The sequence below is a fragment of the Balaenoptera physalus genome (assembly GCF_965194825.1).
Source record: "Balaenoptera physalus genome assembly, chromosome: 16".
NCBI lineage: Eukaryota > Metazoa > Chordata > Mammalia > Artiodactyla > Balaenopteridae > Balaenoptera > Balaenoptera physalus.
The window spans coordinates 38,367,902-38,392,171 of NC_138898.1; the positions used below are offsets into that span (position 1 = coordinate 38,367,902).

The 24,270-nt window shown below is 39.1% G+C and overlaps 1 protein-coding gene and 1 long non-coding RNA gene across 9 annotated transcripts in view; one reads left to right on the forward strand and one right to left on the reverse strand.

Moving 5' to 3' along the window:
- The window catches only part of PLCB4 (phospholipase C beta 4), a 422,682-nt gene that overhangs the window by 325,454 nt on the left and 72,958 nt on the right, over positions 1–24,270 (forward strand). For all 8 annotated transcript variants that reach the window (XM_082428193.1, XM_082428195.1, XM_082428194.1 and 5 more), the window contains 10 exons: positions 937–1,018; positions 1,990–2,090; positions 2,741–2,798; positions 9,600–9,708; positions 13,547–13,757; positions 14,746–14,839; positions 17,926–18,005; positions 18,537–18,621; positions 21,178–21,268; positions 23,260–23,355. In XM_082428193.1, the coding sequence (XP_082284319.1) occupies positions 937–1,018; positions 1,990–2,090; positions 2,741–2,798; positions 9,600–9,708; positions 13,547–13,757; positions 14,746–14,839; positions 17,926–18,005; positions 18,537–18,621; positions 21,178–21,268; positions 23,260–23,355 (1,007 nt within the window). The remainder of the gene's footprint in view (positions 1–936; positions 1,019–1,989; positions 2,091–2,740; positions 2,799–9,599; positions 9,709–13,546; positions 13,758–14,745; positions 14,840–17,925; positions 18,006–18,536; positions 18,622–21,177; positions 21,269–23,259; positions 23,356–24,270) is intronic.
- LOC309644516 overlaps positions 1–24,270 on the reverse strand; it is a 578,167-nt gene that overhangs the window by 77,253 nt on the left and 476,644 nt on the right. The gene's annotated exons all lie outside the window — the stretch shown is intronic.

The window sequence follows — 24,270 nt, forward strand, 5'->3', positions numbered from 1 at the left end:
CTTCTGATTTAGACTTTAAGTTATTATGGTGACAAATCACCTGGGCCTCCATTCACGGAGTGAATGAAGGCTCTTTGGGTGGCCAAGACATGGCCCAGAGTCAAGTATGGATTCCAGGGTCCAAGTCGTCTCCTCAATAGTGTTCGTTCTGAGTGTCACCAATTCATTTATCAGGAGTCTCTCTCCTACTTTTATCATCATCCGGAAATATGCTCCTTAAGGTGTTATCCATCTTACTAGCCTTGATGAACACAGTACTAATTCAAAGGCACCACCATTATTCAAAAATACTGTGTCTCAGGGGAATGGCAAGATTCTGCTGAAACATTGAATAATTGTTCCCCTGCCTCCCCTCTCCCTGACACCTGTCACTTTCATAATAAAGTCCCCAATCCTTGAGGCAGCTGACATGTCAGAGTAGCTAAAGGGTGCTTAGCTCAAAATATATATATATATATGTCTGATAATGCATGTCAGCTGTAGTATGAAGCCAGGTAAGGGCAATCGCAGGCACATGCTGTGTCCTAAGGGACCTCTTTCCTTTCCCCAAGTCAAGATATTGTCACCATGAGGTTTTATTCTAGACATGCTGTTCCATCTGCCACATTCCTTTTTCCTAAGAAAGCAGTTTGATGGGATCGAAATTTATTATTGTGATTGTCCAATGGTCTGTATCCCTGGTGCATCTTACATTCACAAGTAGCCAGAGAGACCACCTGTCTTAGAATCAAGTCACCACACTGGCACAACCAGCTCTGATAACCAGAGGGACATTGCAGGAGCTAGTTTGGGAAGTGAAAAATACCTAAAAATGAAAAGTAATTTTATTTGCCTTTTTCTTCTCCCCTATCCCACCATTCCTAGTTGTAATGGGATCTTTGCATCAGAGGAAACAGAATTAATAGTAACTTTATTTCTTTTTCTTTTCTGCCCTAGTATTACCAGAACCTTTGCATCGGGGAAAACAGAAAAGGTGATCTTTCAAGCACTCAAGGAGCTAGGTCTTCCCAGTGGAAAGGTATTCATTAATCTAATAATGTGTTTCTAAAACCACTTTGTGTATTTATGTTCTCATGTAATAAACAAGATTGTATTAAACTGATTCAATTAGATTCAGAATTAGATTCAGTCACACATAGTACAGTCAATTTTTCCTTTATTCTCTTTCCTTCTGTCCTTCCTTCCTTTTGTTTTCTGGGCATTTTAACCTAAACGTTTTAGTATTCAAATAGTGTACTTCCAAATGTTGTTGTCAACTTTATTAAGAAAAGGAAATGACAGCCAGCCTGCTCTTTCACACAGTTTATGGAAAGCTTATTTTACAGAAACCCATCAACATTGCCTGGACCATGTACAATGTCAGCATGAAAAATGGCTCATAAATTCAGTTCTTCAGGATGGCTGTGCGATATTTTATGAAGCACCTCTCCCCAAACATACTATTTGTGTTTGTGGCCCTTTGGATTTAAAATAATTGCAATTAACGTGTTAACTGCAAGAAAGATTTAAGCCTGTTGCTGCCTTAACAAATCCGATTTGAAATATGAAGTTCAGTATGAAAAGTAAACTCTTATAGGATCCCCTTCATGTGGTCTTGTGAAAATTCACAAAATAAGCATAAGAAAACATTGGGCTTGGTTTAGTCAGCATCCTTTAGGCAGGCACTTGCTTTTCTCCTTCAAGGAGAGAAGGAAAAAGTGTTTCTTTGTATTTGTTCTGTGGAGTGTCTCCCAGAGCAAGCCCAGCTGTGGCCAGTGTTTGAACATGCAAACCATGGATGCATGGTAACTAGAAATGCTCATTTACACATGCCACCTTCTAGAGGCCTGGCCAACGGCTGGACCTCCTGGCTCCTATCAGCAAGAATCAGAGATGAAGGCTCTGGAATTCCAAGTGTCATCACTTTGCTTCATGAACCTGTAGATTCTGTAGATCCTCCAAGGAGAGAAAAATGTGCCCTGATTTATGACACGCTTCTATTCTTTCCAGAATGATGAAATTGAACCTGCAGCATTTACTTATGAAAAGTTCTATGAACTGACACAAAAGATTTGTCCTCGGACAGATATAGAGGATCTTTTTAAAAAAATGTAAGTTCCATTTATGAGAAAGTGTCACATCAATGTTATCCTTGTATTTTTAGATTTTAAAAACATTTTTGTCCTAATATTTTCAAATAGTATGTTGATAGTATCTAGGAATATCTAGCCAGGGTTACATTTTCACCCCTTAGTTTATTTGGTGTAAAAGTTCGCTCTGATTTTTTGAGAAACTTTTACGTAAGTTAGTTGTAGCACCTGGAATTTCCCCCCCTCCCCTCCCTGCATTGGCTTTACTAACTACCTACAATGTTAACTTGCTCCTTTAGGTATTAACCCGTTATGTGAACTAACAAGATTCGATTTGGAATGTTATTATGTTGTTGAAAAGTCCATTCATTCCAATTATTTCAAATGGATGACTTACATGTTGTTTTTATAATAATGCCTGTGGATAATGCAAAAGAGGGATTGTAGACATTTTCTGTAAGCTAGTGGGAATGATTTCTTTCCTTTGTTGTTGTTGTTGGGTTATTTTTTTTTCCCCCTCACAAACAGTCTCTGGCCATTTTAAGAGTTCACCACTACTTCAGGGTTAGAAAATAAGTGTAGAATTATCATCAACAAATGTCAACATGTAAATCGTACCTCCTGTAGCATCATATACCAAAACTTACTTTTTCTAATAAATTTCTTTTCAGCAATGGAGACAAAACTGATTATTTAACGGTAGACCAATTAGTGAGCTTTCTAAATGAAGTAAGCTTTTTCATACATTAACTCCATCAGTCTGTGTGCAGTGGCTTGCCCTCCTCCAGCATCCTCATTGCATGCCTGCATCCTACACCTTCATTCGCTTTGCTTCTGACCTGCTGATCTTTCCATGATGGCTTTACCAGGTGCAAAAATCAGCTGCTGCCTTCGTGTGTCCATGCACTTCCTCATTGGCTTTGCACACTGCTTTTTTGCTGGTTTCTTGCTGTGATGTGTAGCTCCAGTTCTGTGTGTGCGTGTGAATTTGATAATATATTCATTTAATTAAATGTGTCTATGTTTTTGCAAGGTGATATTTAAGGTACTTATTTTTTTCTATTTACTTATAAGAAATAGAAAGAGAATGGATTGAGTTTACCACACTATAGTTGGATTCTCCATTGCTAACTTTTCCTCATACCTTTGCATGGACTAGAAAAGCTTTATTTTTGTCTTTTAATGGATTGCATGTAAGAAAAATATGTAGGTTCGAATAGAATATTTAGACAACAAGCACAACATGGAGTTCCTGGGTGAAAATATAGTGCATATTAGGCCAATGAGACGGCAGGTTAAATTTTTCCTTTTTATTTTTATAACAAGCTCAGAGCTAATTTTAGAACGTGATTCACTTAACAACCAAAACTGATTGACGAAATTTGCTTAAGCCCAAGAGAAAGATATTTCAGAACACGTAAAGGTTGCAATTTTTATTACAACTAAAATTAACTTCTTTTTTCCTCTACACGTTCAAAAAAGTGTTTTCTCTTCAGTGAAACCCATTGAAGCTCTTGTTAATCCAAAAAGGGAAACTCACTTTTTGTCTAACACATTAATAATAAGAAGACTTTAAGTGAGGAATGGACAGTATATTTTTGTTTCAAAACAATTGATGTTAGCCATTATACCGTATAAAGAGAAAACTTTAGGAAAGGCAGTATCATGCCAGATATGAGGTATTGCCTCAAGAAAAGACCACAGGTAGACTGTGATTTGCCAGTTTGCAGACACAGATCACATCTTTGCCAAAGAGCTTCTCTTTTCTTTCCCTGTCAGGGCTCAGTAGCTCCCAATTTGTAGGGTTGCACTTGAGAAGCTATGGTAACCAGAGCGTAGAAGCACCGATGCAGGAGAGAAAAGTACCCCCATATAGCAGTGCAGATGCCTCCACTTTTAAATAATCCTTTCAGTACATTGCAATATTTATTTTACTTGAAAACATTTCAAGTTTTTCACTCCACTAGTTTTTGGTCATGCGAATACTATGTTCATAATCTTTACCCAGATATTATCCACATTCTTACGCCACCGTTGCTTAGAAGTTAAGTTGCCTTGCTTTGCCTCCTTAACCCTTTCCCCATCTTCTGCTTCTTTTAAAAAATGTATTGTGTTATCTCCCTCAGCTTCTTCATGTACTTTGGGTCATTGGTCACCTTATGTTTTGGTGAGACGGGCAAAAATCTTGCTTTCTACTAAAGAGGGAAGGTGCTTTAGTGGAGAGAAGATGTACCACCTCATCAGTTTGCCTAGAAAAAGGCCTCTTGGGCGCTCTGGGATGAAGCTGGTACCCAGCCATCTATTAAATATGACAGAGACTTAATATGCATTGTACTGTTCAAATGAGGAAACAGTTCTGAAGTCCTCAGAATAGGTGCTGCATTCATGGGTGCTTATCTCATGCCTTTTCTTTTTTGGGTGGTTTCTGTAGACCTACCCGATAACTACTCTTGTCATTCTTATGAGTCTTACGACAAAAAATTTAATTTTTGAAAGGTATGATCACCCATACTTTCTGGCTCTGACATCCAAATTCTTTCTCAAAATACTTACTCTTTGGTAAGCTTTTATCTATCACTATTACACTGGCCGGTAGTGTTCATTTACTTATGTTTCCTTCTGTTTGGCTTCTCATTAACAGTAAGGTGGCACCTTTAATTTGGGGGGGTGGGACTCATGGAATCAATGTGATTCTAGATTTCTTTAGGTCACAGAAACTACAAGACAGTCCAGGAAAGTGTACAGCCTTTATTTTTAATCAAAGTGTCTGCCCTGACTCTCTTCCTTTTCTGTCCTAGTGAACTCAGCTGGAAGAACTAGACAGATATCTGAATGTCTCCTTGAAGAAGGCTGTCAAACTTAGAGAACGTTCTGCCAGCGCCTTACACCCTCTCTTTGAGTCCTACCATTGTCCCTCTCATTGCTCCAAAGTCGAAAGCACCCCTTGGGCAGAGCACCGTCAAAACCCATAATGAAAGGAGACAGAGTTCACTCAGGAAGGGAGCAGGCATTGGAATGTAAGGGTCTCTGACTTGAAAAGCTTAGACCTAAACATTTTCAAAATGCCTTAGCCATATAGTCTCAACAAGCTGGAATTCAACATTATATTAGAAGACCTGGATCATGCAATTAGACAAGAAAAAATAAATGAATCCCAGGAACACAAAAGGACAAGGCCCTATTCATTATTTGCAGATGATGATTATGTAACCTGAATATCAAAAACTATCAACTGAAAAACTCTTTGAACAGATAGAGAGTTCAACAAGGTAACCAAATAAGTGATCAACAAAGAAAAGTCAATACACACACGTACACTACCATTAACCAATTAGAATAGGTAACAGGAAAAAAATGCCATTTATATTAGCAAAAGCCATGCTGCCACCCACCACCTTCCAGCTTGTAAATCCCTTTATTCCTTATATGAAATTTTCTGTTCAGTGTACTAATGTGTATCTCCAGGAATTTGGAAGGTGAGGAGAGACTATCATTTACTGCCTTGGTCCCCGTGTAGGGGTTTGTACCACCTGCTCTCTACCCATGCCGTCACCACTTACTAGCTTTTCACTAGTAGCTTTAGATCTGCTCATTTGCTTCTTCGTACGTCCGTGTTCATTGCTCCCCAGAGTGTGATCTGGGGACCAGCAGCATCGGCATCACCAGGGAGCTTGTTAGAAATGCAGAATCTCAGGTCCCACCCAGACCTGCTGAGTTGGAATCTGCATTTAACATTATCTCCAGGTGATTTGTCTGCACATTAGAGTTTGTGAAGTGCTGGATTCCTCCTTGGAATGCTTAGTGTGAATGGAAAGAATGTGAGAGCAGCATAAACCTATTATTCTCCATAATGAACTTAGTCATGGAAATCCTCCACTCGGATCTAAAATTTTGCCACAGCTATGTCTCTTGGTCCCATCCAGTGGGCTGAGGGAAACTTTCTTTGCCTATATTATGGAAATAGCAAACTGGAGTCCAGGAGAGCTGGTGGGGGCCGTCACTATGAGCTGGCACATGGTTGGAAACTGCCACCAACTCAGTTCTCTATGTATCAGGGCTAATTAAAGCTTCTTGGCTTCAGTTAGTTTCACCTCTCTTTCCCTGTTCCTAATGAGAAGCTAAATTGATTTTAGTTTTGCCTTCACTCTCCATATGACTTCTTACAAAGATGACAGCAACTGAGGGCTGGCAGAATTGAGAGATGCATGAAGAGCTGGAGAAAGAGGTCAAATTAAGAAAGAGAGGCAGAGATTTTAGATAACCACAACAATCAAGAATTAGCTTTATTTTCTTGTTGCTGGTAATCTTTCCCCCTGCCTCACATATATCATAGGATCACGTTAGAGCTAAACCTGATTTGTTATTTTATTTTTTATTTTGCAGTTGAAAGAATGTAATAAAGGGCTCAAGATTGCTTTCCATTTACAATATCTTTATTCTTTAATGCATGAGCAAAGAGAGAGACGGAAGTATTTGGTGCTATAAACCTTACCAATTATTCCCTTATCTTTTTATATCTCTTTTGAATATTATTTATGTCAACATCTTTCTCCCAGTGCTGCTTGGATTGAAGCCAGTTGAAGTCTTTTCTCAATAAAAGTAAGGACATAATAAAGGAGGCGTGTTCATTATCTTCTTGTTCACCTGGGCACAGTTCTGTGAACTATTTTCGGAAGCTGTTCAGTATCGTATTTTACAAAGCCCTGGCCATCACGGGGTGGATGCCCTCTGTACATTGCTACCCCAAATCCCAACTGAAAACCCATGGTCTCTCCCTCAGAGCTGTGAAGCACTTGCCCCACTGTCCTTATGTCCATGTGGAAATCTTCTGCAACCTTATTACTCTGAGATTACGTGGAAATGATCTTTCTCCTCTTTGTTTTCTCATATAAAATTATATTTTTGTGACTCAATACAAGTTTTACCATTTTTTCCTTGCCTTTGGGTTATCCAGATTACACTGTGCTTCCTTTTTGAAACGTGAACATTTTCAGGAAAGTAAAAGGTTAAGATATCTGGTGGAGCAGATGTGAAGACAAGTGAAATTTCATATTGTCTTCTCTTAATGCTTATTTGCTGCAAAAGTAGAATAGGGGATTATGATACATCCATTTTAAGTACTTGGTTTTCCTGGCTATTGCTTCTGATAGGGGGATGTTCTTCAGTGAATATCATGCCCTCTGATAAATTTTGATGGGGGTTAATTGGGAGGACATCTCAAACATTTAGCATTCTCCTATCCTTTGCAGAACTTAGGTACTTTTTTTTTTCTACGGATATGCAAATATATTGAAATGCAAACCTTTACATATTAGAGTAGTGCTTCTTAAATTTGAGAACATCAGAATCACCTGATAAGCTTGTAAAAATACAGATTCATGGGTTCCACCCCAGAGAGTCAGGTTTCGTAAATTTGGAGTGGGGCCCAAGAATGTGCATTTCTAACAAGATCCCAGGTGAGGGTGATGCCACTGCTGCCATCCACAGGTCACACTACAGGGGGCACCAGGTTAGAACCCACATACCTCTGTACATAAAAAGCACCTAAGAATACCTGGATTCCCTCTCTTCCTTTCCCAACTTTGCCTCTTTCTTCTTTAGCTGAGTCTCTTCTTTCTCTCACTTTTAAATTCATATGGATTTGCCCCATGATCTCCATGAGTCCAGAACACTTACCAAAAGCATATCTTTAGATTAAAAGACTTAATTATAATAAGGCAGAAAACCTTATTAGTATAGTGGCCAACCATGAACATAACTGCAGTGGGGTCTCAAAAGGCCCTTTTCCTGCCACATCCATCTTCTTCCATGGTATTATTTTCAGAGACTGAAAAGGAAAGTGCCTAGAAAATGTACTGTTTGTTTGTTTGTTTGTTTTGAAAACAATGCTTTCTCACCAGAGAGCTCTGCTTGTCATTCCCTTGGGTAGGGGCTCCGGAGTTGCATGACAGCATCCATTTCCTAAACAAGATGTCTTGTAGCATGCCTTCACCTGCTTGGCGTTCCGTGGTCCACTGCACCATCTCTCTGCATACCCCAGGACTTTTCTTCTTTGTGGTCTCGAGGCCTGTTGCTCATATAACAGTTTCTGCTCTAGCACATGCATGGATGTGAGCTGTTGTGAGCCGTAATTTCTTAGATTCCAACAGAAGCATGCTTCATTGGGATAAATTGACAAAGAGATATTGATTCCTTAGGAGTTAACACTCTTAACTCGGTGGGGAGGTGGGAGGATCAGAGCAGGCTAGGCCACAAGTGCTTTAGGAAATTACATCAAGTGTTCTGTTGGCCAAAGGCATTCATTCTGTGTGCCCCACTCTTCAAATGATCATTTCAAAACAAATGGGGAAGGGAGATCCATATGAACTTTTAACAATTGTTTCTTCAATACTTTTTCAATAGTGCTTTTCAAAGTCTGTGCATATATTTGGGTAAAGAGTTGTTGCCGGTGTCCTACATACTGACCAAGTTTTGCTCACATCTGCTTATATGCCATTATTCCATTGAAGTTTCCTTTATTTATTTATTTGATGGATGACCAGGGATGCAGTGTTTGGTCCTCTAATCTACCAGGAACAATAAGGAAGTTTAACGGTCCCACTACCTGTAGGTACAGATAGACACACACACGCACGATTGTAGCTGAGTCAGTTAGTAAGTTGGACTTTTTTCATCACTGCTGTAAAGTTAGGATGACAGAACTGCAGAAATAGCTTTGCTCCTGGTGCCTCATATAACATAGCACCAGGAGCCTATAGGTGCTGATTTGAAAAGAACGACATCACCAACCTCCAAATTATTTACGTACTTTCTGCCCAGAGAATTTCCTCGGGGCAAACCAAGTTAGATTTCATAGTGAAATAGAATTTCTGAACTACTGATATTTAAACACAAATTTTCATATTGTTTAGAGCTTGTAAATATCCTTGTGCTGCTTAATTTTCAACTATTACAATGGGTTCATTTTGATAAATATTGATTCAAGAGAATGAAGTTTGCAGTTCCCAAGAAATCTTTTATTCATGTAGAAAGACATAATGAAAATAAAATGATATTTGCCTGTCTAACTTTAGGGTTTTGGAGGGGTTTTTTGTTATTGTTGTTTTTGGTTTGGCATTTAAATGGGTATGTTATATATTTGGGGTTTTTTTGGATTTTTGCTTTTGTTTATCCTTTTTTTTTTTTTTAAAGATTTTTGATCTCACTTTTTATAAGCACTTATGCCAAATGTCTTGCCTGTGGTATGGCAATGCCATACCATTTTCTCTGTCCGTCAACTTTTGAAGAAAGAAAGTATCTTCTGTTTTCTCCCTCTTCAGTTCAGTGAGGGGAACCAACAAACTACTACCAAATTTGACGTTTCTGAAGTCTATTTTAGGAAGAAAGACAGGAAAAAAGTGAAATCTTCTCTTTGTAACTGTAAACATGTTATTCTAGATATATCTTATATTAGAAATTACATACTTTAGTGATGTGTACTGGCCCAAGGGTGAATGTCAGCCTAAATGGAGTTATATTTTCTCATCATAGCATCAACGAGATCCTCGATTGAATGAAATTTTATTCCCATTTTATGATGCTAAAAGGGCAATGCAGATCATTGAGATGTATGAGCCTGATGAAGACTTGAAGAAAAAAGGTAAGAAAAGCGAAAAAAGAGAGAATTTTTCTTTGTTTAAAAAAATCAAGGACATATGCAACTTTTAAAGTCCTTGAATTTTTAGTTAAAGGTATCTTTAAATGCTTTGGAGCTATCTAGAGGCAAGGATTGATAACTGACTGATTTTTTTTTTTTCCTTGCTCTAAGTATAAATTTTACCTTACACCAAAATTTGTTCGTGCTGCCTGAAGTGTAATGATAAATTTATTACTAAACTATAGTGATATTTTCCCCATGTACTTTCTTATCTTTAGTATTGCATAGTGCTTAAAATGTAAAAATGCCAATTATAGTCTCTGTTTGCCATCTATGAAAACAATGGCATTTGTTATAAAAATTGACGCCTTCTTCTTCTTCCTTTAGTTTTGCAAGCTAACTAAATTTAATACACGGTTTAAGCAGCCTTTTTACTCATCATTTGACCTCTGGTATGGAAGATAAATGCAATTGACATGAAATTAAATAGGAATCAATTTAGCAAATTGTTGGGGTTTCTGAGCATTTGCCTCTTTCAGTGAAACTTTGGAAACAATGTGTTGTTCATTCCAACATTTAACAAAGGAAAGGTATGGAGAGGAAATTTGATTGGTTCTATAGCCATGAGAAACACCTGCAAAGGATGGGAGTGATGATGCTAATATAGTATCTCCAGGGAGTGCCAGGAGATACCTGACCTGGAGCCTCTGGCCTTATGTCTCAGTGGAGAGTGAAGGGAGATCTAGGTTAAGTTCTTTCTGTCCCATCTGCCCATGAGTATCATGGCCTCCTCTTTAGAATAGAGGTTTTTTTTTTTTTTTTTTGTATCTCAGTGAGTGTGGCTGAAAGATTTGTACGTTCTCTGGACACACATAGAACCTGTTTATACACATGCCTGGCCCACCATACCATGTGGCCTTACCCCTGATATTTTTCCAAGCCCAACAGAGTTTTCCCTTCATTATAGTCATACATTTACACTTTTCTGCAGGGTCTCAAATATCTATTTTCAGCAAGACTGCTTCATCACTTATCTCTTTATCAATATCCTGAGTATCATAATTAAGTCCACATGGCATGTGATTTAAGTGAAGGGAGGAGTGGCTTGGCAGAAAATCTAGTACTTTGCAGTGGTGGGAGGTGATGTGATTTTTGTTGCATCCCCTGTTGCTGTGTGACCTTGAGCAAGGAACTGTATTCGTAGGCCTCAGTTTCCCTGTTTGTAAGATGGTGGGGTTCATGCAGTCATTCAATTAGTATTTCTGTCCCCTGCTTTCAATCCTTATAGGCACAGCCAAGCACTGTGCTAGGTGCTGGGGATTCAAAATGAAATAAGGTGGTTGTGATCTACTGAAGGAGAAAGACCTATGACTCAGTAGTGCCTTGGTGGTTGATAAATGTTATGATAGAGGTGTGTTTTATTCTGTATAAGGTCCTCCCAGGTCCTAAAAGTCTATGAAATTACCACTGACACATCTAAAAAGCATAGCTTCACCATTTCACATATGACAGAAATGTTAAAGTCTGTCATTATCAAGTATGGGTGAGAATGTGGTGCCAAAGACATTCTTATCAACTATGCTGAGTGTGTAAATGGGTACAAACAACCACCTTGATGAATATTTTGTCAATAATAAAGTGGAAAATATGCCTCTCCTACAGCCCAGCCTCTTCACTTCCAAGTACGTACCCTAGAGAATGTCCCGTGTCTTTCCCGAGTCTGGTGTCAGAGTGGCCCTGCTCAGTCCTCAGATCTCTGTTCCTTCTATCCTCACTCCTTGAATGAGCTCATCCAAGCCAATGGCTTTAAGTTTCTTCTATACACACATGACTTTCAGATTAAACTCTCCACTCCTAATCTGTCTCTTAAACTACAGACCTGTATAGTAGACCTCTCCATTTGGATGCTGAGTGGGCATTTCAAATATATATATATATATATATATATATATATATACAACATGCTTTGATTGTCCCCATCCACAGACCTGTCCCTTTCCCAGCCTAGAAAATGGTACCGTGATTCACCCAGCTTTTCATGCCAAAACTCTTGGAGTCATCCTTGACTTGTTTATTCTTTCACATCACCTCTGATCCGTCAACAAAACCTGCAAGATCTATCCTGAAAATAAATCACTTCTCACCGTCTCCACACTTACTGGACTATCGGATCCTACATCATCTCTCCCTAGATGAGGCCAGCTGACTTCTAACTAGTCTTCTCCTTTCCTCAATGCCCTACGATTTATGTACCACACAGCAGCCAGAGTAAACCTTTTAAAATCAAATCTAATCATGTTCTTCCACTCTTCAAAATGCTCCAAAGACTTCCCAGCACACTTAGAATAAGACCCAAAGTACTTAATGAAGACTAAAGTCCAACCGATGTAGCCTTTGGATTCCTCATTTCTAGCTACTTTCCCCTCCATCACATGGTCTCTGCACTTGCTGATCTTTCTGTCTAGGATGGGGCAGCCCCAGGGGTGCATGGGGCTTGCTCCCCATGCGTGAATGTGACCTCGTCAGAAGGGCTTTTGCTGGCCACGTAGCAAACACAACATCCTGGTCATTCTTGATCACTTTGATACCCTGCTTTCTATTTCCTTCTAGCATTTTCATAACATTATATTTATTTGTTAATTTATTTGTTCTCTCACCCATAATATATGAGTTTCATGAAGGTAGGGCTTGTCTGTTTCTTCTATCCTGCATCTATCACAGTGCCTGGGAAAGTATAAATGTATGTGTCCAAGGAGATAGGCACACAAATTTTTACTGCAGTTCGTTTAGTTATAAATAGAAATGACCTAAATATCCATCAACAGAATGATGGATAATGAATTGTGGTATATTCACATATGGACTACTTTACACTCTACACACTGCATACTTCTACTATACATTACTCAGTGAAAAATAAATGAACAAGAGCTACTTATATTAACTAGATAAGTCACAAAAAAACAGGAAAAATGGCAAGCTGCAAATGCAAATAATGGGGTAACTTTTATATAAATTTTAAAATAGTCAAAACTACCTATTTTTTGGATAAATGCATATAAAGTTACAGAACCATTTTGGGAATGTTAAACACAAAAACTAGATTATTGGCTGTCTACCTAGGAATAAAAAGATGGAATTGAATGGAATTGAGGTGGGGCACAAAGGGTGCTTCATGGGCATCTGTAGTTATGCATTTCTTTAAAAAATGTAAAGCAAATATAGGAAAAGGTTAAGATCTAACAAGGCTGTGGTGTAGATCCATGGCTGTTTATCCTGCTATTATCTGTACTTTTCTGTAAGCTTGAAACCAGCTTGTAACTTGGAAATGTTTAAGTAAATGCAAGAAGCTGAAGCTGTTGATGGTTGACAGGGTAGGAGAAGATGCAGAAATATTGACACCGGCCCTGTCCCATGTCACAAAGGTGTGACTGAGATGAATGGTGGCTCTTGGGATCACGTTTCAATGACCACTGAATACTCATCTCACTGGTCCCATATCCTATTTTTTAGATAAAATAGGAAAATGGAATTATTTGAATCCAGAGAGGCCACTCATCCCTTCTCGAATCTGGCTCCTGGTGCTGCACTTTTGAACTTAGGGAACTGAGTGTTTTGCCATCATGGATGTGAAAGCAGATGCCTCCTATTTGTGGAAAGCATTAGATTACTTATGCAATGCGGGTACTTCATTCAACTTCTGAAAGAGGAAGGTTCTTGGGAAAGAGACTATGAAGAATTTTTTACTCCTCCTGTTTAAGTTGCCTCAAATGTCATGAATAAAACATGAGATGTGTATCTTCAGAGCCATAAGTCTCCATGATATTCCTTTTCCTCCCAGGCCAAATATCAAGTGATGGGTTTTGCAGATACCTGATGTCAGATGAAAATGCCCCAGTCTTCCTAGATCGCCTAGAGCTTTACCAAGAAATGGACCACCCTCTGGCTCACTACTTCATCAGCTCTTCCCACAACACCTATCTCACTGGCAGACAGTTTGGTGGGAAGTCTTCAGTAGAAATGTACAGACAGGTCCTCCTGGCTGGTTGCAGGTCAGAAACTCAATACACTGTTTCTTCTTTGGATTTGATGCTCTTCAATTGAATTTAGTTTTCTCTGAAAAATAGAAGTAGCATTCAGAGTGAAAAGGACATTTGTCTTTCTCTTTAATGGATTACGATGGCCATTTAACCTTGAGAAAGGAAAATTGGTATCTGTTCCAGAAAGGTCTAGAGTCCTCCTATGGGTCAAAAGATGTTTGTTTACTGTAAATTTAAAATATTCCCCCAACATTACCAAAAAAATGGCATATTTTAAGAAGTCATTCTAAGTTTCCTGTTGGTCCTAGGCACTTGCAAATTTAGCTTTACTTAATGTTCAAAGTTCTAAAATTTCATTCTCAGACAATAAAGATTATTTTAAATGGCTTTAATTTTACAGAAATTGGAAAATATTTGAGGTTTAAAATATGGTGAAAATGCTGAAAGTGAAAAATAAGAAATGTAGTTACATTATGATTGTTTTCTTGATTGTCAATGACCAATACTTACTTTTTCAACTCACTATTTTCTGTATGTATGGAAATACGTTAAAAGACTTTAACTACATCACTACAGCTGTTTCTGAATACTTAAATATGAGTCACTGAAACAATGAGAACATTTTAATTTATGGCCAAAGTAACATCATCACACCTACAAAATTTTTACAGTATTCTTTAACATCCTCTAAAACCCAGCCCATATCTAAATTTTCCCAGTTGTCCCCAAATTGTCCTTTATTACAGCTTTGTCGCAACTAGGATTTCATCCAGAACCTCACTGCTTGTTACATCTCTTGTCTCTCTTAATCTCCGATAGTCCCTTTTTGATGACACCAACCTGGTGCGATTTTAACCTGCATCCTCAAAAAAATAATCGTGTTACTTCCTTCATTCCATTTTCTACTTCTATAGAAAACAACGTATTCTGATGTCTTTTCATTTGTACACACGCTATTTTATTGTAAAGGTTCAATATTGGTAAATCACAATGTTCCTAGATGTGTTGAACTTGACTGTTGGGATGGAAAAGGTGAGGACCAAGAGCCAATAATAACTCATGGAAAAGCAATGTGCACAGATATCCTTTTTAAGGTAAGTGTTTTCTTTTTTTTCATTGAAGTATAGTTGATTTACAATGTTGTATTAGTTTCTGCTGTACAGCAAAGTGATTCAGTTATACATATATATACATATTCTTTTTCATATTCTTTTGCATTATGGTTTATTATAGGATATTAAATATAGTTCCCTGTGCCATACAGTAGGACCTTGTTGTTTATTTTATATATAGTAGTTTATATCTGCTAGTTCCAACCTCCTAATTTATCCCTCCCCACCCCCTTTCCCCTTTGGTAACTGTTAGACTCACAGACATAGAAAAACTGTTTCATAAGTTAGTTCATTTGTGTCATATTTTAGATTCCACATATAAGTGATATCATATGGTATTTGTCTTGCTCTTTCTGACCTACTTCACTCAGTATGATAATCTCTAGGTCCATCCATGTTGCTGTAAATGGTGTGATTTCATTCTTTTTTATGGCTGAGTAGTATTCCATTGTGTATATATGTACCACATCTTCTTTATCCATTTCTCTGTCGATGGACATTTAGGTTGCTTCCATGTCTTGGTTATTGTTAAGAGTGCTGCTATGAACATTGGGGTGCATGTATCTTTTTGAATTGGAGTTTTTTCCGGATATATACCCAGGAGTGGCATTGCTGGATAATATGGTAGCTCTATTTTTAGCTTTTTAAGGAACCTCCATACTGTTTTCCATAGTGACTGCACCAATTTACATTCCCAACCACACTGTAGGAGGGTTCCAAGGTAAGTTTTAAAATTACCTCACCATTGCCTTTTCCAAACTGTTGTGGAAACAGAGAGATGGAGTGGAGAAAACGAATTATTCATCTTCTCAAGCATCTTACCTTTATATTCCTTTCTTCCAGTTTTTCAGAGAAAGTCAAGAAAAATGTTTTCTCCACTTAATATTTCCTTCATGCTACTTTTTCTGCTTTCAAATGGTGACGGTGCCATATAATGAGATTTCTCTGGCAGAACCTCCCTTGTTCCACTTACTTTAAAAACAGTCTTTCATTTTCTTATCTATTTTTGTGCTTACTTACTTTGCATTTTTTCTGAAGGACTTTCAAAGTGGAATAAAAAGATAAATAGAATACAGGAAATAAAATAGATTATAAATAGTGCCTATATGGGTAAGAAAGTAAGATAGTGAGATTAGAGTTTTATGAATGCTTGTCAAGAAATCCTATGAACTTTCAAGCCATACGACAAATTGGGCTCCAAACTTTTTTGAATTCAGTGCAAGGAGAGAAACATGATAATTCACAGGATTTGTAAAATACATACAGAGTAGTTAGTCCAGAGAAGCACAGTTATTCCCAGTACTGACACCAGATAGAAGTCGCCCCCCGCAAGATCCTCACAGAATGTAATCTACACTTTTATAAATTGGATTTCAGTCATGGCCTTTTGGTGATCTCTATGTACAATATGAAGGTTGGTTTCTTAGCAAGTTCCTCAGTATGCTCCAGTGATGTCCTGCCAAAAGACAAGTGAAAAAATGAAATTCTGTGGTTGGACACTATGTCAAATACGTCAACCTCTGTCAGTTTTGTATAACTCAGGAGAGTTATTTCAGCCTCTGGATCAATGGTTCTCAACTCTGCCAACATGTGGAAAATCACTGGGGTTGTTTTGTTTTGTTTTTTAATAGATTTATTTATTTTATTTACTTATTTTTGGCTGTGTTGGGTCTCCGTTGCTACGTGCAGGCTTTCTCTAGTTGCAGTGAGTGGGGGCTACTCTTTGTTGCGGTGCACAGGCTTCTCATTGTGGTGGTTTCTTTTGTTGCGGAGCACAGGCTCTAGGCACGTGGGCTTCAGTAGTTGTGGCTCACAGGCTCTAGAGCACAGGCTCAGTAGTTGCGGTGCACAGGCTTAGCTGCTCCGTGGCATGTGGGATCTTCCCGGACCAGGGATCGAACCTGTGTCTCCTGCATTGGCAGGCAGATTCTTAACCACTGTGCCACCAGGGAAGTCCCACCAGGAGTGTTTTTAAAAACAGACACCTAGACCCTAGTCCTGTGACCCTCCATACATATCACTTCTCTTAGCCAAGATGTTGGTGAGTTTTGAACATCAATGAATTCAAGATTACATTTCCTGAGAAGTACCAAGAGTATGTTCAAGTGGGAAGCCATGAGTTTGCATAGCCACCAAACTGACAGCAAGGGTTGACATCTTTTTTTATAGAATTAAGGAGCCTAATAGGGAAGCTTAAGCTCTAAAGCAGGTTCTTCCCTCTCAGCTTGGAGTTGAGCAAAGAAGAAACCATGGGCAGAGCCAAGATTCTCCTAAAGGAGTAATTCTAGGTCAACTCAAGTGGATAATCAAGGTCACTTGGGAAGTGACTCAAGGCATTTTCGCCTAAGAAGAAACTTCAAGCAAGAATAGCTAAAGGACCACCTGAGCCATAAGAATGCTCAGTGAAATACTCCAAGATTGTCTAGCCTAGGCCATTATTCTTTCCAATGGACTTCCCTAGATAGCTATTGTCAAATATTTTCCCAACTAACAGAATGATGAGGCTTGCCCCATGGTTAACTACCAGGGTGATACAAAACAAGGGATATTGCAAATGTCACATCGATTCACAGGAGTCTTCATTGAATTAATGAAATGTAGCCCAACTCTGGTGCCAAAAGGCAGAGGAAAGTCAATAAAAGCTTCTAACTGTCCTGAGATTTTTACCAACACATTTCTCCTCGAGGCGAGAGGGGAAGGAGAGGGGTCTGCTGTGAAAATCTCTGTGCAGAAAGCTCACCTGCTCCTCAGTGAGAAAGGTGAGCTCTGAACCCATCTTGGCAGATTATCGAGCAAGGAACTGCACTGCCATTTAGGTGAAATATCTTGTCAGTTACTAGCACCCTAATTTTGGAGAAGTAAAAGTAGCTTTGAAAAAAAGTGTCATTAACCATGAACTGTGCCTGGGTCTAACCACAGGGGACTCAGTCTGTAGCAGTAAATGGGTTCTCCAGGTCTTAATTGCCAGAACTGACTTTCTGAAAAGCTCAAATTAATAGTCTCCAATTGGTTTCAGGTACCTTAATTTTTTTTCTCTCCTCTCTCATTAACACTCTTTATCTTTAAAGGATGTTATTCAAGCCATCAAGGAAACTGCATTTGTCACATCTGAATATCCTGTAATTCTCTCCTTTGAAAATCACTGCAGGTATAATGATTCATTCTACTCCAAGTCTCTAAGTGTTGTTTCCTAATCCCCACTCCCCACCCCTGCTCTACATCTTTTTGAATAACCGAATAGTTTCTTTTGTGAAGTGGTAAGTACACATAGTCTTATGGGGGAAAAAAAGGAGAAGAAACTCAAACCACTGCCTCTCAACACTTCCAAAAAAGAAAGAAAAAAGTCATGTTAATGTGTTTTAGAAATGCTTCCTCTAAACAAAAGGTCAGAGAGCAGGACACCTTGCTCAAAGTTCCATTGAGTTGGAAGACTTGGCAGTATGTTTGTAGTCAGACCTGATGAACTTGAAAGACACTTTTTATTCTGCTTACCAGCTCTTAGTTTGGGGGCAGAATCGACTTCTTTTTAAAGTACACTGGTTAACCCATTAGCATCAAGAGGACAATCAAACATTTTGCAGAGTGGGAGTTTTTAATCACTAGGAATGGATGTTTCTTATTCTTATTCTGGACAGTTAATGGATGTTTGAATTTATAAATGTCCGTTCTTTCCCTCTAGCAAATATCAACAGTACAAGATGTCCAAATATTGCGAAGATCTATTTGGAGATCTCCTGTTGAAACAAGCACTTGAATCACATCCAGTATGTATTTTTAGCAAACCATATTTCTAACATGAATGGATCTGTTTTGAAATTCATTTCTGAAGGGTCAAGTAGTTCTGGAGGACTAATGTTAAAGATCTTCATGTGTATTTCAATTCGTTGGTATGGGAAGCTTCCATTGTGCTTCAGAGGTGTGTGTAGAGAGAGGCACAAAGTAAACATCTGGCTCAGTTTAATTCAGAAGATCATGGGGTCTCTATGGCTCCTGAGACCTCTGTCCTAAAATTTCACAAAGTGTGCACTGGCCAGGAGTCTAGAGTTGGTGATCATTCTCAAGTTCAGTGACAGGTTAGAATCACCTGGGGGAACTGTGAAACATACCTCTGCCACAGCCCCACTCAGAGATTCTGAAATTGATTCAAGGTCAGCCGGATTGTGGTGTTTTTTTTAATGCTCTCCAGGTAAATCAAATGTGCAGCCAGGGTTCAGCACCCACGGGATCCTGTCGCTATGGGAAGTTCCCTGGATGAAGTCACAGAAGCCTGAAGTTCAAGCTCCTAAGTCCAAAATAAACTCTTGGGCAATGTTATATGCACGTTTTTGAGCTTCATTTTTACACTTACTAATTCCTTCATCAAACAAAGAATTTTTAACCTGTTCCCCACAGATAGGCTTTGTGGGGTCTGTGAACTCATTCTAATTGCATACAGTTTGCTGTTTTGTATACAGTCATTCCAGAGAGTTCATCAGATTTTTACCAGGATCCATAACCCCCAAGTGGTTAAGATCCACTCTCACAAGATGTTGGGAGTAACAAGAAAGCTACTGGAGTGAAAGTATGAAACACTCTACAGTAGTGAAATATTTTGCCCCACTGTTGACGAGCAGCTGATAGGCTCAAACACGGTAGCACGAAGCAGCAATAGAACATCACCATGGCTAAAGGGGGAAGGTGCTCTGTGCTACCTGGGAACACATCAGGTAGTTTAACAGTGAGTTTTGCAGAAGTACATCTTTGGGAACTGAAAAAAATATAGGAGGATATTGGCAGCCTGCTGAAGCTTTGGCTGCAGGGGCCCCGTCCACATCCTGGCAGCGTTTCCTGCTTCCCTGCACACTGGCCTGTTCTCCACCGCCAGCACCTGCAGCTGCTGCCTGGGGGGACGCTCTGGTCCCTGGAGCTCTGCCCACACAGGAAAGTCAGGCCAGAAGTACCAGAGAATTACCACCCCCCGCCCCGTGTTTCCTCATTCCTCAGGAGGGATGACTCCGGGCACATGGTCCCCACTTTCCCCCCAAGTTCCCCAGCGGGATCATGCTTCCGTCCACAGTGACAGCTTGCCTACTAGCACACCCTTCATTGGCTGCCTGTCTTCTTTTTCTCACTTTCCTACTCCTCTGCTGGAGTTCCCTGGAGCTGCCCCCCAAATAAATTACTGGTGCTTTCCTCTTTGTCTCAGACTGATTCTAAGGGAACCTAAACTAAGAAACATCGCTGATTTATTTTATTTTTTACTTAAGCCCTTTGTTTTATTTTCTTTGTTAGACTAAGGTGCTGGCTTTTACGGAAAGATCTCTGCATTCTTTGTGATGTGCACATACATGAGAGGTTATGGGAAGTATAGGCAATATAAATGAGATTAAAATCTGAACTACAGAACTTTCAGTCCTGGAAGGAGGGCACAGGATACAAATATAAAACCGTAACTAAAAAAAGATGGCCTATAGTGTGGTGAATATTTATTTCCAATATCCAGGTGCAAAAGAGATCACTGGGAGTGGACTGGTTACAGCAGGCTTCCCAAAGGGAGCAGAATTTCGGCAGAGGGTTTCATTTGAGTCAGTACTGACATAGGAAGGCACAGTGCCTTGTGTGTACAAATAGTATAAAAATTAGTTTGGAAAATGAGTGGACACGTGGAAGGGTAGCTGGGTACATAGATGGATGGTGGGGGGATGGGGAATGGGTGACCGGATATAACACAGTTCTGTGGATCAGAAGTAATCGAATAAAGGAACATCCCCTTTGCAGACATTAATCCAAGCCAGTGAAACCATAGTAGAGCTCAGATTTCAATAATTAGGACCACTTCCTTCTTAATTCTCTTATTGAACCCACAAAGCCACAATCCCAAGCATTGAAGATGGATCACCCTACTGAGTAGACCAGCTTACTGTATAGCCCAACACTTGTGGGGGGCTCAGGGAGCCTCTTGACTTTGCCTGGGGGGGCACCTGACCCCAGCTGACCCCATCACCTCTTGTACTTTACCAGGTACTTAAAGGGGGCAAGGTCTGGGGTTGAGCTGGACCCCTTTCCCCAAGACCACTGTAGGTCAGACCCCACTCCCTGGGGAGGGTGGAGCAGCTCTGCAAACCTCTAGAGACCCTGTGGATGCCAAGTTTGCTGCCTTAGTGTAAGGCAAAGCTCGGGCTAGTTTGGGTTGCGGAATGAAAGTATAAAACTGTGCAGACTTCCATCTAGTGGATGTTGGTTGTGTAACTCACAGGCCTTCTGCTCATTCTGGGCTGGGAATGAGAAGGGAGAAGTACGACCCTGTCGTGATGAATTCAACCTTTTCTCTTTGTCTCCAGCTGGAACCAGGCAGGCCCTTGCCATCCCCAAATGACCTCAAAAGAAAAATACTCATCAAAAATAAACGGCTGAAACCTGAGGTTGAAAAAAGTAAGTCAAATACACTCATCTATGGCAGAAGCATCCGTATGTTGCATGTTGAGACAATTCAGCTATCTAGAATGAAATATACTTTAACACCACAGATTGGGGAGGAAGCAGGTCTAGTGGTGATGTTCTATATACTGTGCAGAGCAAAGTCGCCACATTTTTATTCAAGTTTAGGTTCCACATCAACCCCTTCCTGCAGCAGGAAAACATATTCATATATTCATAGATCACAGTTTGGAGGAGTCCCAAGGAAAGATGAGAAGAAAACGAAAGAAGCATTTTAGAATTTGTCAAGATATAAGGAACTAGCACTTTATCATTTTATACACTCTAAAGCCTTCTTTAAAACTTCCCTTTGCACTTTTCCCTGTGATATATACATATCTAGGGATCCTAGGTAATATGCGAGTGTGAATGTGTGTGTGGTGGGGGGATGGGGGGAGATGATTTTATCTAGACATTGCCCCCACTGTGTTTTCCCAAAACATTTTCTTTGAAAATATTTTCTTCCAACAAATCTCTTAGTTCAGTGAATGAATAGCATCAAATATTGGTATGCTTGCATTGTGGTTTTCCCCTTAGTTATTCTAAATTAAAAATTTTTAACTATATTAGCTCCAGTTTATTTTTATTGCAAAAGCAATAATGCTATAGGAAAATGAAAACAGCAAATAAAAATATAATAAAATAATAAAATAGCACTAAATTATATACTTTACACACATATACACATATTAGAGACACATGTACACATGTACACTTTTAACATATACACACATTTTTAACAAAACTGGGATCATGTTAAATATACTGATTTTTAGTCATTTTTAATTCAACCAATGAAGTATACTCATATCCAGTAGGATATAAATCTATATACTAATTTTAATTCTTATGTATGAAATTTTTTTTGATTCTAGCATATGAAACACTGTACAGAATTTATTATGTGGCATATAGTGTAATTTAACCAGATCCAAGTTGATGGATTTTCATTGCTATGAAAACAACAATGGTAAACATGTTTGGATGTTCATTTTGTACATTTATGCAGCCTTCTCCTTGGTACAATTAGAGTTGGTTGGCCAAAGCATGTACACATTTTATATCGTATATATCTTGTTATACTGACTTTCAGAAAAGTTGTACCATTTTATAGCCTCACTATAATATATGAAGAGTGCCTGTTTCCCAGCGATATTCTTTTTTTTAATTATTTTTATTTTTTATTTTTGACTGTGTTGGGTCTTTGTTGCTGCGCTCGGGCTTTCTCTAGTTGCGGTGAGCAGGGGCTGTTCTTCATTGCAGTGCTTGGGCTTCTCATTGCGGTGGCTTCTCTTGTCAAGGAGCATGGGCTCTAGGTGCGTGGGCTTCAGTATTTGCAGCACGCAGGCTCAGTAGTTGTGGCGCACGGGCCTAGCTGCCCTGCGGCATGTGGAATCTTCCTGGACCAGGGCTCAAACCCGTGTCCCCTGCATTGGCAGGCAGATTCTTAACCATGGCGCCACCAGGGAAGCCCCCAAACAATGTTCTTAATGCTGGCTGTTAGGCGTCTTTTATATGTGTTCACAACTATTAAAAGAAAAATATTTTTTCCTGAAGCGTTTTCAGTCTCTGTTCTGTCACTTCACCATAACAGTCCGTAAACCTTGGTCTGTGCCAGATGCTCCAAATTCTGGGCTTTTGTTATCAAGCTTCAAATCCTTCACAGGGACTGAGCTGTGACTTCTCAACCTGGTAACCAGGATATGGGGCATTTCCCTCACGTTCCAATAGTGGCTCAGTGTGCATAGATAATAGGGTTGTTGTACTTGCCTTAAGGACTCAAGGCCACCAGGACTGGGGAGACAGTGGCCGTGGCTGAGCCTCAGGAGCCTCGACAATAGGTTTCCCTTCCCTTTTCATTTCCTTCTCCACGTTGATCTTCAAGCCTATTTTATAAGTGACCCAACACCTGTCTCCATCTCCTTCTTGTTTATTTTTAATAACAGAACAGCTTGAAGCTTTGAAAAGTATGATGGAAGCAGGAGAATCTGCTGCCCCAGTGAACATCTTAGAGGATGACAATGAAGAGGAAATAGAAAGTGGTGAGTTGGTTTTTTAAATTTACACATCACAAAAAAATACTTTTTAAAATAAGAAAAACATGAATTTGTCTCAATGGACCCTTTTATATAACGCAACATTCTAATTCCTAATAGTCAGGTACATGTACCAACCTTAATCTTTTGGTATTTTGCGGTATTTTTCCAAATAGTATGACTTAGAATTTACCTGCACACTAGATTTTAGTAGCTTAGTCATCTCCTTTCCTGCTGTGCATTCAGCTATTCAGCAGAAACTCACAGCCAGAGAATCCTTGAAGCACTTGCTGTAGAAGACCGGGCTTGGAATAAAAAGAACATTTCTGCAGTTCTTTCCCATAAACAAAACCTGAACATCAGTGCTGTTACTGATGACAGCAGTAAGGCGAGTTAAAAGGGAAGGAACCTGGATAGAGACCCTCAGTAAATGCTTGATTTGTGTGTACTTATAGTGAACTAGAAACTCAAAGCCAGAATTAAACTTTCAAGTTCAAATTCCTTCAAATAACCAGCTCACCAGAATTGCCTATATCTATATCTATATCTGTATTTACAGGTAGATAATTTTTGCAAAGGCAGCCTTGCTCAAAATATTTTAATATTTGTTATTAGCTTCTATTTTTACTTTGGCCATATAGCCACAACCATAATCTTTGGTTTTACATGGGTCATTTGAAAAGTTTGGAATGTTTTTAGAAAATTATTTGTTCATTATGTATCATGAGAATTGATTAACAAAATGACATGAGAGTTGATTAACAGAATAGTTTGGACATGCATTGAGTGTCTGTTGGTTAGTGCCTTGAATTTAGATAGTGCCCTGGGGCTAAGTAATTTAGAAACACTTGTAGAAACTCTGTTTTTCATATAAACATCTGAAATAGAAGAGTAGATTTTAGGAAAGTTTGACATTATAGG